Source organism: Tachyglossus aculeatus, chromosome 7 (assembly GCF_015852505.1).
Source record: "Tachyglossus aculeatus isolate mTacAcu1 chromosome 7, mTacAcu1.pri, whole genome shotgun sequence".
In the NCBI taxonomy this organism is placed as follows: Eukaryota; Metazoa; Chordata; class Mammalia; order Monotremata; family Tachyglossidae; genus Tachyglossus; species Tachyglossus aculeatus.
In genome coordinates this window covers 15,305,832-15,321,428 of record NC_052072.1, presented here as the reverse complement: position 1 = coordinate 15,321,428, position 15,597 = coordinate 15,305,832, and the positions used below count along the sequence as shown (strand labels likewise).

General features: G+C 46.3%; 1 protein-coding gene across 1 annotated transcript in view; it reads left to right on the top strand.

Moving 5' to 3' along the window:
• The first annotated feature begins 912 nt into the window (after nucleotides 1-912).
• SLC16A4 (solute carrier family 16 member 4) overlaps nucleotides 913-15,597 on the top strand; it is a 41,755-nt gene continuing 27,070 nt past the window's right edge. Inside the window, exons 1-3 of the mRNA XM_038749471.1 lie at nucleotides 913-1,053; nucleotides 1,328-1,451; nucleotides 10,916-11,048. Of these exons, the coding sequence (XP_038605399.1) occupies nucleotides 1,365-1,451; nucleotides 10,916-11,048 (220 nt within the window). The 5' untranslated portion in view covers nucleotides 913-1,053; nucleotides 1,328-1,364. The remainder of the gene's footprint in view (nucleotides 1,054-1,327; nucleotides 1,452-10,915; nucleotides 11,049-15,597) is intronic.

Genomic DNA, 15,597 nt, shown 5'->3' with positions numbered 1-15,597 from the left:
TCCTAGTCTCTGGGCTTTAAAGTTTGTTCTAATGGGACCCTTCACTTTAACTCTCTCCAGTTTGATGGCCAAATCACTCAAGTCATCATCTAGTTGCCTGCTCCAGCTCCAGAGGATCTGCCTGCGAGAAGCAGAGTGGCCCAACGGAGAGAGTGCAGGCCTGAGAGTCAGAAGGACATGGGTTCTAATCCCAACTCTGCAACATGTCTGCTGTGTGACCTTGGCCAAGTCACTTAACATCTCTGTGCCTCAGTTCCCTCATCTGTAAAACAGGGATTAAGATTGTGATCCCCATGCGGGACAGGGATCGTATCCACCCTAGCGCTCAGAACAGTACCTGACACATAGTAAGTGTTTAACAAATACAATTATTAATTATTATTACTATTATTAATAGCTTGGCTGAGAGTTGCAGAGCCCAGGCCCCAATCATAGTGCTGCAGGATCCCTAGGAGCAGTGAATAACACAACCGGAAGCCCTAAATCCACTGGAACCAAAAACATCGGCAAATACTTGAAAAGACTGAAAAATAGGGTGGTCCAAAGAGCAAGAACCAAGCTAAAAATTTGCCATTTGTAGCTGGACGGTGCTCTCACATGGCTGGTTTGGAGCCAGAACGAGCTACAAACTGTAGGCGGAAAAATGCCAGGAAACAAAAGATTTCACACTATTTGGGGTCCAGGGTAGCAAGCCCCATCCCCAAGTGTGACTGGTTCATCAAGCCGTTTCCCACTTTCGCCAAGGGTCTAGTTAGTGAGCGTGGCTGAAAGCAAAGTGACAACTTCAGGACAGCGGAGGTCAGGAGGTGGGACTAACAATGGACCAAATGGTCATTTAGCTCCTCCCCTCGGGAAGTAAAGTCCAAAAGATCCCGCGCTTAGCAGAGGCTCAGTCATCCTTGTGTTTCGGCTCACTCAGGAGGCTGATTTCCCAGCACGTCGAACGGAGAAAAGAGTGAAAACGAGAGTTCGAGCCCGGGACGCGGGAAGATTAACTTTTCGGCTTCCACTTCCTTTTCCAAGATTTTTCTTCCTCTGCAGATCACGCCACAGGTAAGATGAAGTGCTCTGCACACAGTAAGCGCTCAATAAATACAATTGATGATGATGAACTTGAGGTGCTGTGTTCTATTTTTCCCGTTGATATTGTCCCTGGGGGGTAAGGGCTGGGGTGGATGAGTTTCAGGCCAGACTGAATACGAGGCTAGGGAAGCCGCTAAGGTTCCAGGCTCACGCTCGTTCCACTGGGCCTCACTACTTCAAATCTATCCAGCAATGAATGGGGCCTGTTGCACTAACCTGGAGTTTGCTGGACCCTTTGTTACAGGTTTCTCCTAACTCGGAGAAAAGTCGGGCCGACGGCCATGCAGAGCAAGAAGAGGAAGATCCGTCCTTACACGGAACCACTTGACGGAGGATGGGGATGGATGGTTGTCCTGCATTTCTTCCTGGTAACTAAGAGACACACAAAATCCGTGTCCCCCACCCCCTAACCCCAGGCTGTTAATGCAGCTCAAAGATGCCGAGAGACTCAGAGGTCGTGGGTTCTAATCATGGGTCCACCACTTATCTGCTGTGTGACCTTGGGAAAGTCACAACTTCTCTGTGCCTCAGTTCCCTCATCTGTAAAATGGAGATTAAGACCGTGAGCCCCACGTGGGACAGAGCCTGTGCCCAACCTGATTACCTTGTACCTATCCCAGTGCTTAGAATGCTGCTTGGCACAAAGTAAGTGCTTAACTGTTGGGTAGGGACTGTCTCTATACGTTGCCAACTTGTACTTCCCAAGCGCTAAGTACAGTGCTCTGCACACAGTAAGTGCTCAATAAATACGATTGATTGATTAACAAATACCATAATTACTATGCCCATCAAAAGAACCAGAACAGAGGCTATACGGCGGGCAGTCCGTGAGGAGGTTTCTGATAAAAAGAGGGCCCTTAGCATTCCTTTTCAGTGTTCCAGCTGAACCTTGGCCAGTTAGCACACAGACACTGGCAACCCACTGGGGTGGAAAACTGGATATAAAATTCAAGTCTGATCCACGTCCCTTTGTAGATCATTTGCACTTCATATGCTTCGTTCAAAAGTAGCGATTTTTGGCTGCCCTGCTAATCTGGGTTGGGCCACAGGACAGAGCTCTGTGCGGGCCAAAACTGGTCCTAAGAAAGGCAATCAAGGCCAAAAGGGCCCCATGAGGCACAGTAATTGTGGCCCCCAGGTCCCAGGCTCCCACAGGGACAACCAGGGAAGACCTACATTTTTATACTGAGTTGTCCTGAATTTAGGCCTGATTTCCATTGGGCTAAGCATCATCATCATCATCATCAATCGTATTTATTGAGCGCTTACTATGTGCACAGCACTGTACTAAGCACTTGGGAAGTATAAATTGGCAACATATAGAGACAGTCCCTACCCAACAGTGGGCTCACAGTCTAAAAGGGGGAGACAGAGAACAAAACCAAACATACTAACAAAATAAAATAAATAGAATAGATATGTACAAGTAAAATAAATAAATAGAGTAATAAATATATACAAACATATATACAGGTGCTGTGGGGAAGGGAAGGAGGTAAGATGGGGGGGGATGGAGAGGGGGACAAGGGGGAGAGGAAGGAAGGGGCTCAGTCTGGGAAGGCCTCCTGGAGGAGGTGAGCTCTCAGCACGGCCTTGAAGATGAGAGAGACTCGTTTTCCAGTCCTAGTATGGGGGAAGGGGCATGGACTAACCTCCCAGCCCTACAGTTCCTTGGCATTTCTTCCACCATCCGTGAAACAATCCTGTAGTTTCATGATACCTATGTATTCACTTGATGTCACGTTTTTATGGCACGGTAAGTGCTTATTATGTACCAGGGACTGTACTGAGTGCTGGGGTTAATCAAAATAGACACGATCCCTGTCCCACAAGGGGCTCGGAGTCTTAATCCCCATTTTAGAGATGAGGTAACTGGGGCACAGAGGAAGTTAAGAAACTTGCCCAAGGTAATAATAATAATAATAATGATGATGGCATTTATTAAGCACTTACTATGTGCAAAGCACTGTTCTAAGTGCTGGGGAGGTTACAAGGTGATTAGGTTGTCCCACAGGGGGGCTCACAGTCTTCATCCCCATTTTACAGATGAGGTACCTGAGGCACAGAGAAGTTAAGTGACTTGCCCAAAGTCACACAGCTGACAAACGGCGGAGCCGGAATGTGAACCCATGATCTCTGACTCCAAAGCCCGGGCTCTTTCTACTGAGCCACGCCGCTTCTGGTCACATAGGTCACATAGCAGACAAGTGGCAGAGCTGGGATTCGAACCCAGGTTCTCCTGGCTCCCAGGCCTGTGCTCTATCCACTAGGCCATGCTGCTTTGAGGGACTAATTGATTTGTACATATCTATTCTACTTATTTTATTTTGTTAGTATGTTTGGTTTTGTTCTCTGTCTCCCCGTTTTAGACTGTGAGCCCACTGTTGGGTAGGGACTGTCTCTATATGTTGCCAATTTGTACTTCCCAAGCGCTTAGTACAGTGCTCTGCACATAGTAAGCACTCAATAAATACGATTGATGATGACAATTGATGATGATTTACATTGAATTGTGAAATTAAAGTCAGTGTGGCTTAGACAGATGGGTTATGCAAGTCTAAGAGAAGAATCTACGATAATGCCTTGGATGTGGCTTTCAGAGATAGGGAGGGTGATGCCATCAACTGGGATGGGAAAGTTCGATGGAGGACAGGAACAGTGCCCAGCGCTTAGAACAGTGCTTGACACATAGTAAGGGCTTAACAAATGACATTATTATTATTATTATTAATAATAATAATAATGGGGGGAAGATGAGAAGTTCAGTTTTAAACATATTGAGCTTCATTTGCCCAACAGGGAGATCAGTTTTAGCCGTACTGCTGGAGGACATCAATATGGGGGTTTCGGGCAGACCAGAGAAAATGTAAAACTGAAGATGAGGTAAGAGGTTGGGCTAGTGACACAGACTTGGGAGTCATCAATCTATAGTATTTATTGACCGCTTAGTACGTGCAGAGCACTGTACTAAGCCCTTGTAGGAGTACAATACAAGAGAGTTAACAGACATGATTCCTGCCCACAATGAGTTTTCAGTCTGCACTGCTGAAGCCGCAGGCGTTGAAGCCAGGGGAGTGGATGAATTCCCTAAAGGAATGAGTGTAAAGTGTAAAAAGAAGCAAACCCAGAACCTTGAAGGCTGCCCCTTACTAGAGGGTGAGAGGCTGAGGAAGAACCAGCAAAAAAAAAGAGACAGAAGAAGCAGCCAGAGAGGTGAGGGGAGAATTAGGCAAATTAGTAAACAATAACACTAGACTGTAAACCCATCGTGGACAGGAAACAAGTCTACCAACTCTGTTATACAATGCTCTCCCAAGTACAGTGCTCTGCACACAGTAAGTGCTCCATAAATACCAATGATTGATGAGCATTATTAGGTCAGCCCCTAGTTACTCATGAACACAGCAGCTTCAGCTGTCTTGCTATGAACGTCAAGCTATGTTTCCCGGCCTAAGTGAGGACAGGGCATGAGAGAATAAGCCTCAAATTCTACAGAATTTAGCTTAAAAATACATCTCAACCTGAAATCTAAATCCTGAAAAATAAACACCCTGATTATATCTAGTGGAGGTGTGGGGGGACAGGGGTAAACAAGAGAATGAGACAAACTTCTCCTTAAAATATATACACATCAAAGTGGTACTGGTTAGGAGTGAGCGGTGAGATTTTTGGTTTAATGTTAAATGATGAAGGGTGGTTTGGGTCTCAAAGGACAACAGACACATTGTGGTAGTTAATAATAATGATGGTATTTGTTAAGTGCTTACTATGTGCTTACCGTGTAGTTAAGCACTGGGGTGGACACAAGCAAATCGAATTGGACACAGTCCCTGTTCCATGTGGGGCTCACAGTTTCAATCCCCATTTTACTGATGAGGTAACTGAGGCCTAGAGAAGTGAAATGACTTGCCCAAGGTCACAGAGCAGACAAGTGGCAGAGCCAGAATTAGAACCCCTGATCTGACTCGCAGGCCCATGCTCTATCCACTATGCCATGCTGCTTCTCTGTGTTGAATGTAAGCTCACTGTGGGCAGGGAATACACTTACAACTCCGTTATATTGTTACGTTCTACTCTCCCAAGCATTCTGTACAATGCTCAGCACAGAGTAAGCACCAATAAATATAACTGATTGATTGGAGAGGAAAGGGTTTTCCAGGTATCTGGCCCAGGAAAAATGATCAACTCCATCGAAGTGATGTTGAGTTTCAAGTGCCTTGGGGACACCCTGCTGGGATCCACCAATAAAAGATGAGGATTCAAGGAAGAAACCATGAGCTTAGTACAGTGCTCTGCACACAGTTAGCGCTAAATACTATTACTATACAACGGCAAGGTTAGGACTAAGATGTAGACCTGGTGTACAGACGCGAGCAGGGGCCAGGAGGATAGAAGGAAAGAAAGCAGAAAAAGGAAGGACAAAAGAGTTCCGCCTGTGAGGAAGTGAGAAGAGGTTAGAGAAAAAGGCAGAAAGCAAAAGTTGACAAACCCTGCAGGGACATCAAAGAGAATGGAGCTGAAGGTTTTCAACTTGGCCAGAAAGAAATCACCAGATTCTTTGGTGATTATGGATCCCATAAACTGTTAAGTGGAATTTAAGGGTAAAGTTGTAGAGGAAGTAAAAATAATAATAATAATAATAATAATGATGGCATTTATTAAGCGTTTACTATGTGCAAAGCACTGTTCTAACCACTGGGGAGTTTACAAGGTGATCAGGTTGTCCCATGGGGGGCTCACAGTCTTAATCCCCATTTTACAGATGAGGGAGCTGAGGCCCAGAGAAGTCAAGTGACTTGCCCAAAGTCACACAGCTGACACTTGACAGAGCCGGGATTTGAACCCATGAACTCTGACTCCAAAGCCTGTGCTCTTTCCAGTGAGCCACGCTGCTTCTCCAATGATGGGATTTAACGGGAAATAATGGGATTTAATCACAATAATGGGATTTAATGGGAAATAATGGGATTTAATCACATATTTGAGGAACTCTGATGTGAAACGGAAGAGAAACTTTTTGAAGAGTGAGATTACTCAATGGTTCTTATTGAATACCTGTTGTATGCAGAACATCAGTGGGAAGAGCCCGGACTTGGGAGTCAGAGGTCATGGGTTCTAATCCCAGCTCCGCCACTTGACCTCGGGCAAGTCACTTAACTTCTCTGTGCCTCAGTTCCCTCATCTGTAAAATGGGGGATGAAGACCGTGAGCTCCACGTGGGACAACCTGATGACCTTGTATCCACCCCAGTGCTTAGAACAGTTCTTGGCACATAGTAAGCGCTTAACAAACACCACCAGAATAACATTATCCTGGGCACTTGGAAGAGGATAGTGAAGACGTGAGTCCTGCCCTCTTGGAGATCACAATCTAATCAATCAACTGAAGATATTTATTGAGAGCTTACTGTGTGCACAGTACTGTACTAAGTGTTTGAGAGAGCTACAATACAACAGATTTGGTCGCTTCACTTCTCTGTGCCCCACTTACCTCATCTGTAAAATGGGGATTGAAACTGTGAGCCCCATGTGGGACAGGGACTGTGCCCAACCTTATTTGCTTGTACCCTCTCCAGCGCTTAGTACAGTGCCTGAAACATAGAGAGCGCTTAAATACCACAATTACTATTGTTATTACACCTTCCCTCTCCACAACCAGCTTAAAGTCTGGAGTCTAATGTCAGAGGCAGGTGGAAAAGAGATTAGTTAGGAGGAAAAAAGAGCAACTGATAGGAAAATAGAAAGGTAAGTGAGTACATAAGTGCCCAGAAAGGGAAGTAGAGAACTTGCATAAATGCTGACAAGTGTTATGGGTGACCATATACTTGTGGCTAGTCAGGATGAAACAACCTAAAGAGGGAAATTAATCAGGGATGCCTCTGGAAGATGGGATTTCTGGAGGGCTTTTTAGTTAGGTAGTCAACTTGGAAGACAATTGAAAGTGGGATAGGATGATAATGAATGGGAGCGAAGACAGGAGGGTAAAGAACAAGAACAATAGCCTGAAGATGGGAAGAAGCAAAAAGATGGGAATCCCAAGAGAGAGACGGATCAAGGAATTAGTTAGGAGAAAAGAGACCTCGTGGTGTATGTTTAGAGTTTTAGCTCCTGCCATGTTGGAATGACAGAAGTGGGACTTTCTAACACCAGCAGACTATCAATCAATCATTTATTGAACTCTTACTGTGTGCAGAGCACTCTACTAAGAGCTTCGGAGAGTACAAGCAGAGAAGCAGCGCGGCTCAGTGGAAAGAGTATGGGCTTTGGAGTCAGAGGTCCAAACCCCTGCTCCACCAACTGCCAGCTGTGTGACTTTGGGCAAGTCACTTCACTACTCTGTGCCTCAGTTACCTCATCTGTAAAATGGGGATTAAGACCGTGAGCCCCCCATGGGACAACCTGATCACCTTGTGACCTCCCCAGCGCTTAGAACAGTGTTTCGCACATAGTAAGCTCTTAATAGATGTCATTATTATTATTATTACAATATAACAGTTGGTAGCACCCTACCTGCCCACAACGAGCTTACGGTCTAGAAAGGGAGGACGGTTTAGGGTCAGCTACTCCCCTGCATATGGGTGAGGTAGAGGGGAAAGTGCTATGGAAAGCAATTATGCTGACCAGCTTTGAGTTTCCAGGAATCCCAGGGCCATCTTGGGTTCAGGCTGTGATTGATCTGGTTTGCTTCCTCTGTTCCTGCAGGCGGTGATCCCAGCTCACCCCAGTTCCAGGAAAACTTCCAGGGGTGGGGATGGTTGAGCAAGACTGGGGGGCCTAGAATGGATGGGAAAAGGAAAGGGGCTAAAGGAGCTGGACAGGTGCCTGGAACTGAGGAACCGGGCCATGACTGAAAGTGACCTAACCTGGGGAAGAGAGCTCCGGGCCACCCAAACCCAAACTTGAAATTACACTAAAACTGGGTGTGACTTGGGAATGAGGGAACAAGTGATTGGCATGTTTGGCTTCCTAATGGCATCTCTCTGCCCCTCTCAGGGTCACACCTGGAGAGTTTCCAGTACTCTATCAGTCTCGACTACAGGAGGGAGTGTCAAGCAGAGGCATATCCTTCCATTCTGGGCAGTGGCTAGCTAGTGGAAGGCAATCTGCTACAAACTCACCTGTGCTGGGCAGCAGTGGCATGGGGGAGAGTCGAGGGCGGTGACTCTAGTTAACTGCGCAGAAGGCGGCAATGGTAAACCAATTCCATATTTTGACCAAGAAAAGTATGGATTCACTACCAGAACGACTGCAGATGGAGGTGGGGCATTTTGGGACAGATGCGTCGGTGGCATCGCTATGGGTCGGAGATGACTCGACGGCATAAGACAAATGGCATCTCTCTAGAATGTAAGCTTGCTGTGGGTAGGGAGAGTGACTACCAACTCTGTTGTATTATACCCTCCCAACTGCTCAGTACCATTGCTCTACACACGGTAAGTGCCCAATAAGCACCACTGATAATGATAACAGTGAGGGACTATTTTTCCTTTTTAATCACAAAAAGGACCTGCAAGAGGCACAAGACAGCATCTCTCTTCTTTCAAGTCAAATGCTTAATCTCTGAAGCCTCTCTCCTGAAGTTGCCTAGACTTCTCTTCCTCCTCTCCCTCGTCCTAATTCATCCCACTTGGACTCTGTCTGCCTCCATCTTTACCCCAGCTCCTGCAGACTCAGCACTTTCTCTAAGTGATTCAATCCCCAATCCCACGGCCACCACAGCATACAGTAGGGACCTGTGAAGGAGGGAGAAAATATTACACTTGAGGTACCTGGCTGGCAAGAGGTTTGGCTGAAATTCAAGATTTAGAGCACTAATTTAAGGCCAGTGCTGCTGAGCCAAAGGAACAGACTCTCAAAGTGATGGAAACATGAAGTGTGGAGATAGGAGTAACAAGGAATTGTTCACTGAATCCCCCAACACCAGGATGTGAGGACAACACATTTCGGCTGAGAGAGTCCATTAGATCGATCCTATGGGATGTATCATCTGATGTCTCCAATTTCCTCTCTGGTAACCAGTAGAAGCAGCATCTAAGCGCTGGGGGGGATACAAGGCGATCAGGTTGTCCCCTGTGGGGCTCACAGTCTTCATCCCCATTTTACAGGTGAGGGAACTGAGGCCCAGAGAAGTGAAGTAACTTGCCCAAAGTCACACAGCTGCCAATTGGCGGAGCCGGGATTTGAACCCATGACCTCTGACTCCAAAACCCGGGCTCTTTCCACTGAGCCATGCTGCTTCTCTGTTAAGCGCTTACTCTGTGCAAAGCACTGTTCTAAGCGCTGGGGGGGTACAAGGCGATCCAGGTTGTCCCACATGGGGCTCACAATCTTAAGCTGTATATATGTTTGCACGTATTTATTGCTCTATTTATTTACTTATTTTACTTGTACATATCTATTCTATTTATTTTATTTTGTTAATATGTTTTGTTCTCTGCCTCCCCCTTCTAGACTGTGAGCCCACTGTTGGGTAGGGACCGTCTCTCTGTTGCCAACTTGGACTTCCCAAGCGCTTAGTACAGTGCTCTGCACACAGTAAGCGCTCAATAAATATGATTGATTGATTGATTTCCTAGTGGATAAAGCATGGGCCTGGGAGTTTAGAAGGACCTGGATTCTAATCCCTGCTCTGCTACTTGTCTGCTGAGTGACCTTGGGCAAATCACTTCACTTCTCTGTGCTTCAGTTCCCTCATCTGTAAAATGAGGATTAAGACTGTGAGCCCTGTGTGGGACAGGGACTGTGTGCAACCAATTATCTTGCATCTACCCCAGCGCTTAGAACAGTGCCTGGCATATAGTAGGCACTTAAATATACAATTGATGTATTTTTATTTTTACTCACCCATGAATGTCTCCAATGTCCTCTTGGACCCACAGGCATTTTTTAACTGCACGATCTCTTGCTAATCCCCTGCTGGGTGAAGACATGTTTCCAAACAAACCAGGTACATATATCCCAGAGGATGGACTTAGCGGATGGACTTGACAGACTTAACTCTTCTAGACTGTGAGCCCACTCTTCTAGACTGTGAGCCCACTGTTGGGTAGGGACCGCCTCTATATGTTGCCAACTTGTACTTCCCAAGTGCTTAGTACAGTGCTCTGCACACAGTAAGCGCTCAATATATACGATTGATTGAATGAATGAATGAATGAACGGATGCTCTCAGCATCCTGATGCCACTGTTGAAGGCGGAATACCAACCCTATCCAACTAAATCCAGCATTCAATACAGTGCTTGGCATATAATACGTGCTTCACAAATACCACCACTATTTTTATTTTTATGGACCACAGGACTGCCCCTATATAAAATAAAATAATAATATAATAATATAAAATATTATAAAACATATAATATATATTATATATATATAATAAAATAATATAAAAGTATTATAAGGTGTTCTATTTGCAAGCCGTTTTGTGAAATGCCACTTGCACAAAATAAGTTACACGACCTGAGCGTCTGACAAAAGAGAATGCTCACTTCCACCACGTTGCTTCATTTCACTTCCAGCGTAGCTCTACGGGGCAGATGGGACTAGGAAGGTATTTTCACACTTAAATACAATGAACTCAAGTTCTTATCCAACCTAATGGTTCCATGTACTTTGCCCCTTGCCCATTTGATCCAGCAAAGAAAAGTTAGCAAGGTCATTTATACAATTTGCATCTGCACCACTTCATTTGCAGGGAGAGTCCAGCAAGGCTTCAAATGGGTAAATACAGGAGGAAAAGGAAGGCCATAACCTCTAGCAGAAGGAACTCGATCTGGATTAGCTCAGCCCCTCTGACAAGACCCGTGTCTCCTCTTTGCTGGACTTTAGGTGAATGTGTGCGTGCTGGGAACCCTGAAGATGTTTGCCATCTTCTTCGTGGTTTTTCAAAGAGAGTTCGATGGCTCCTCTGAGCAAGTCAGCTGGATTGGCTCCATCATGTCTGCGCTTCGCCTGGCAGCAGGTAACGGCAAATCTGGAGTGAAGAGCCGAAGGCCCCCTGAAAGGAAGAGGCTGAAGCAGTCAACCTTGGGGAGCAGGGGAGGGGTTCTTAACGGGGCCCCTTTGAATAATAATGGCGATGGTATTTCTTAAGCGCTTACTATGTATCAAGCACTATTACAAGAACTGGGGTAGATTCAAGCTAATCATCATCATCAATCGTATTTATTGAGCGCTTACTGTGTGCAGAGCACTGTACTAAGCACTTGGGAAGTACAAGTTGGCAACATATAGAGACAGTCCCTACCCAACAGTGGGCTCACAGTCTAAAAGGGGGAGACAGAGAACAAAACCAAACATACTAACAAAATAAAATAAATAAAATTCATTCATCCAATCGTATTTATTGAGCACTTACTGTGTGCAGAGCACTGTATTAAGCGCTTGGGAAGTGCAAGGTGCTCCTTGAGGGCACGGAACAAGTCTACCACATCTTCCCGATGCTTCGTCTAACGCTCGGTGCATAGTAAAAGCTCAATGAATATCACGGATCGACTGGGTGGCCGGAGGGGATTCCTGAAGCCATTAGGGCCACCCTGCGCCAATCGACCCATCAGTCAATATAATCAGATTGGACACAGTCCCTGTCCCACCTGGGGATCACAGTCCCAATCCCCATTTTACAGATGAGGTAACAGGCGCAGAGAAGTGAAGTGACTTGCCCAGGGTCACAAAAGAGACAAGTGGCAGAGCTGGGATTAGAATCCAGGTCCTAGGAATTCAACAAAACACAGTAGCTCCTGAACAGGAATTTCCTGCCCACAGGAATGCCCTCACCACTTGTGGGTTTTAGTCTCCAATTGGTGTCGATTCAATCCTGTGAGCCCGCTGTTGGGTAGGGCCCGTCTCTATAGGTTGCCAACTTGTACATCCCAAGCGCTTAGTACAGTGCTCTGCACACAGTAAGCGCTCAATAAATACGATTGAATGAATGAAAAGGATGGCACAGCCAGGATTTCGCCCTTGGAAATATGCAGGCTTCTTCAATTAATTGATCACATTTATTGAATGCTTACTATGTTCACAGCACTATACTAAGCGCTTTGGGAGAGTACAACACAATATAACAGACATATTCCCCGCCCACAACGAGCTTACAGCCTAGAGGACAAGATAAAACCCTGGGTGTCCAGAGTGGCCTAGTAGATAGAGCAAGGGCTTGGGAGTCAGGTGGTCATGGGTTCTAATCCCAGCTCCACCACTTTCATTCATTCATTCAATCGTATTTATCGAGCGCTTACTGTGTGCAGAGCACTGGACTAAGCACTTGGGAAGGGCAAGTTGGCAACATATAGAGACGGTCCCTACCCAACGGCGGGCTCACAGTCTAGAAGGGGGAGACAGAGAACAAAACAAAACATATTAACAAAATAAAACGAATAGAACAAATAGAATAGAATAGAATAAAATATGTATAAAAATAGAATAAAATAAATAGAATAAATATGTACAAATAAAATAGAGTAATAAATACATACAAACATATATACATATATGTATATATGTACAGGTGCTTTGGGGAGGGGAAGGAGGTTAGGCAGGGGGGATGGGGAGGAGAAGGAGGAGAGGAAGAAGGGGGCTGCTTCCCACTCGTCAGCTGTATGACCTTGAGCAAGTCAGTTTACTTCCCTGTGCCTCAGTTACTTCACTGGTAAAATGGGGATGGAGACTGTGAGACGCACATGGCCAGGGACTGTGTCCAACCAGATGTGCTTGTATCCACCCCAGTGGTTAGTACAGAGACTTGGCACATAGCAAGCGCTTAACAAATGTCATTATTATTATTATTATTATTTCCAAAGCCAGGGGAAGGCGGTTGAAGGTGGCACCTATTCTCAGAGGGCAGTGACGTCAGAGTTTCTGGGTGCAGTGTGGGCTGATGTGGTGCCAGGCCCACCCCCACCCATTACTTCCATAAAGCGCTTGAAAAACCACCCTGCAAAAAACCAGCAGGCAAGAGACAGGACTTCTGACGAAGCTGGGGCTACAGTCCAGGAAACAGCAGCATGAGAATCAATCAATCCATCAATCGTATTTACTGAGCACTTACTGTGTGCAGAGCACTGTACTAAGCACTTGGGAAGTACAAGTTGGCAACGTATAGTGACAGTCCCTACCCAACAGTGGGCTCACAGTCTAAAAAACAGTCTAAAAGGACCCCATGAGAAGAAGAATGGCCTCGTGGAAAGAGCATGCCTGGAAGCCAGAGGACCCAGGTTCAAGTCCTGGCTCTGCCACTTGACTGCTGTGTGATCTTGATTAAATCACTTCACTTCTCTGAGCCTCAGGTACCTCATCTTTAAAATGGGGATGAGGGCTGTGTGCCCCACGTGGGACAGGGACTGTGTCCAACCTGATTATCTTGTTTCCCCAAGATTTAGTATAGCGTCAGGCACATAGTAAGCACTTAAATACCATAAGAGAAAAGAAACAGGCTACTGCACCAGAAGCCATCACTCCCACCTCTGTGCTCACCTAAGTGTTTTTCTTAGGTGGTCCAGGAATATGGGCAAACACAGTCTGCCAGCTTAGACCACTCGGTGACCTCAGAAAGGGATCAAATCACTAAGAGACTGTAATTCAGGGAGGGCAAGTCCAACAACCTCAAGGGTGGAGGTGGCAAAGCAGCGTGGCTCAGTGGAAAGAGCCCGGGCTTTGGAGTCAGAGGTCATGGGTTCAAATCCCGGCCCTGCCAACTGTCAGCTGTGTGACTTTGGACAAATCACTTAACTTCTCTGGGCCTCAGTTACCTCCATCTGTAAAATGGGGATTAAAACCGTGAGCCCCCCATGGGACAACCAGATCACCTTATAACCTTCCCAGCGCTTAGAACAGTGGTTTACACATAGTAATCGCTTAACAAATACCATCATCATCATTATTACTTATGAAGGGCTTACTATGTGTCAATCACTCTTCTAAGCGTTGGGGTTAATCAGGTTGGACACAGTCTGCGTGGGGCTCAGTCTAAGTACAAGGGAAGAGGTAGTGAAACCCCATTTTACAGATAAGGAGACCGAGGCTCAGAGAAGTGACTTGCCCAGGCAACATATAGAGACAGTCCCTACCCAACAGTGGGCTCACAGTCTAAAAGGACCCCATGAGAAGAAGAATGGCCTCGTGGAAAGTGCATGCCTGGAAGCCAGAGGACCCAGGTTCTAGTCCTGGCTCTGCCACTTGACTGCTGTGTGAGCTTGATTGAATCACTTCACTTCTCTGAGCCTCAGGTACCTCATCTTTAAAATGGGGATGAGGGCTGTGTGCCCCACGTGGGACAGGGACTGTGTCCAACCCGATAATTGGGTCCCACAGCAGATAATTGGTAGGGCCGGGATTAGAACCCTGGTCCTCTGACTCTTAGGTCTGTGCTCTTTCCTCTAAGTCACCTTGCTAGACTAGACGTGTGGAATGAAGGTCTGCCTGGGGGCAAACCCCACAACCTGGCTCCCAAAGCCCCTTGGCATTGCCAGGGGAAGGCCATCACCTGCCAAGTAGCTTCATTCCTTCACAGCACCCAGGTCCGCCCCGCTGCGGCTCCAATTCAGGGTGGCCCGACTACTACAGAAGCAGCGTGGCTCAGTGGGAAAAGCCCGGGCTTTGGAGTCAGGGGTCATGGGTTCAAATCCCGGCTCTGCCAACTGTCAGCTGTGTGACTTTGGGCAAGTCACTTAACTTCTCTGTGCCTCAGTTCCCTCATCTGTAAAATGGGAATAAAGACTGTGAGCCCCCTGTGGGACAACCTGATCACCTTGTAACTGTCCCAGCGCTTAGAACAGTGCTTTGCACATAGTAAGCGCTTAATAAATGCCATCATTATTATTATTATTACTACAAAACAGAGGCAGGGGTGGCAAAACTCTCTCCCCATTCCAAACTGCTGGTATAAAGAACTAGGGAAAATCCATAAGGAGACTCCTCTGGTAACAGGACAGAGGAAAAAGGCTGAGTAGGGACTGCTGGATCCAACTGCCGACACTTTTTCTGCTGAGCCTCAGGTCATCTAGCTTGGGCAATTCCTGTACAATCAATCCATCAGTGGTATTTACTGAACACTTACCGTGGGCAGGGAAGCAGTTGGGAGAGTACAGTACAACACAATTGGTAGCCATGATGCCTGCCCATCGCAAGCTTACTGTCTTGAGTTCTTGAGATACTGTTTGTACATATTTATTACTCTATTTATTTTACTTGTCCATATCTATTCTATTTATTTTGTTAGTATGCTTGGTTTTGTTCTCTGTCTCCCCCTTTTAGACTGTGAGCCCACTGTTGGGTAGGGACTGTCTCTATATGTTGCCAACTTGTAGCTCCCAAGCGCTTAGTACAGTGCTCTGCACACGGTAAGCGCTCAGTAAATACGATTGATTGATTGAGTGCGGGGAAGAGGCCAAAGGCAGGTCCAGAGTCCTCTGAAAGGGGAGGACCTTCACATCTCCCCTCTCTGGTTCACCTGTCTAATTTGGGATTCTGGAACGGAGGTGACCGGGATGGCCTTCCCTAAATTACGCCAT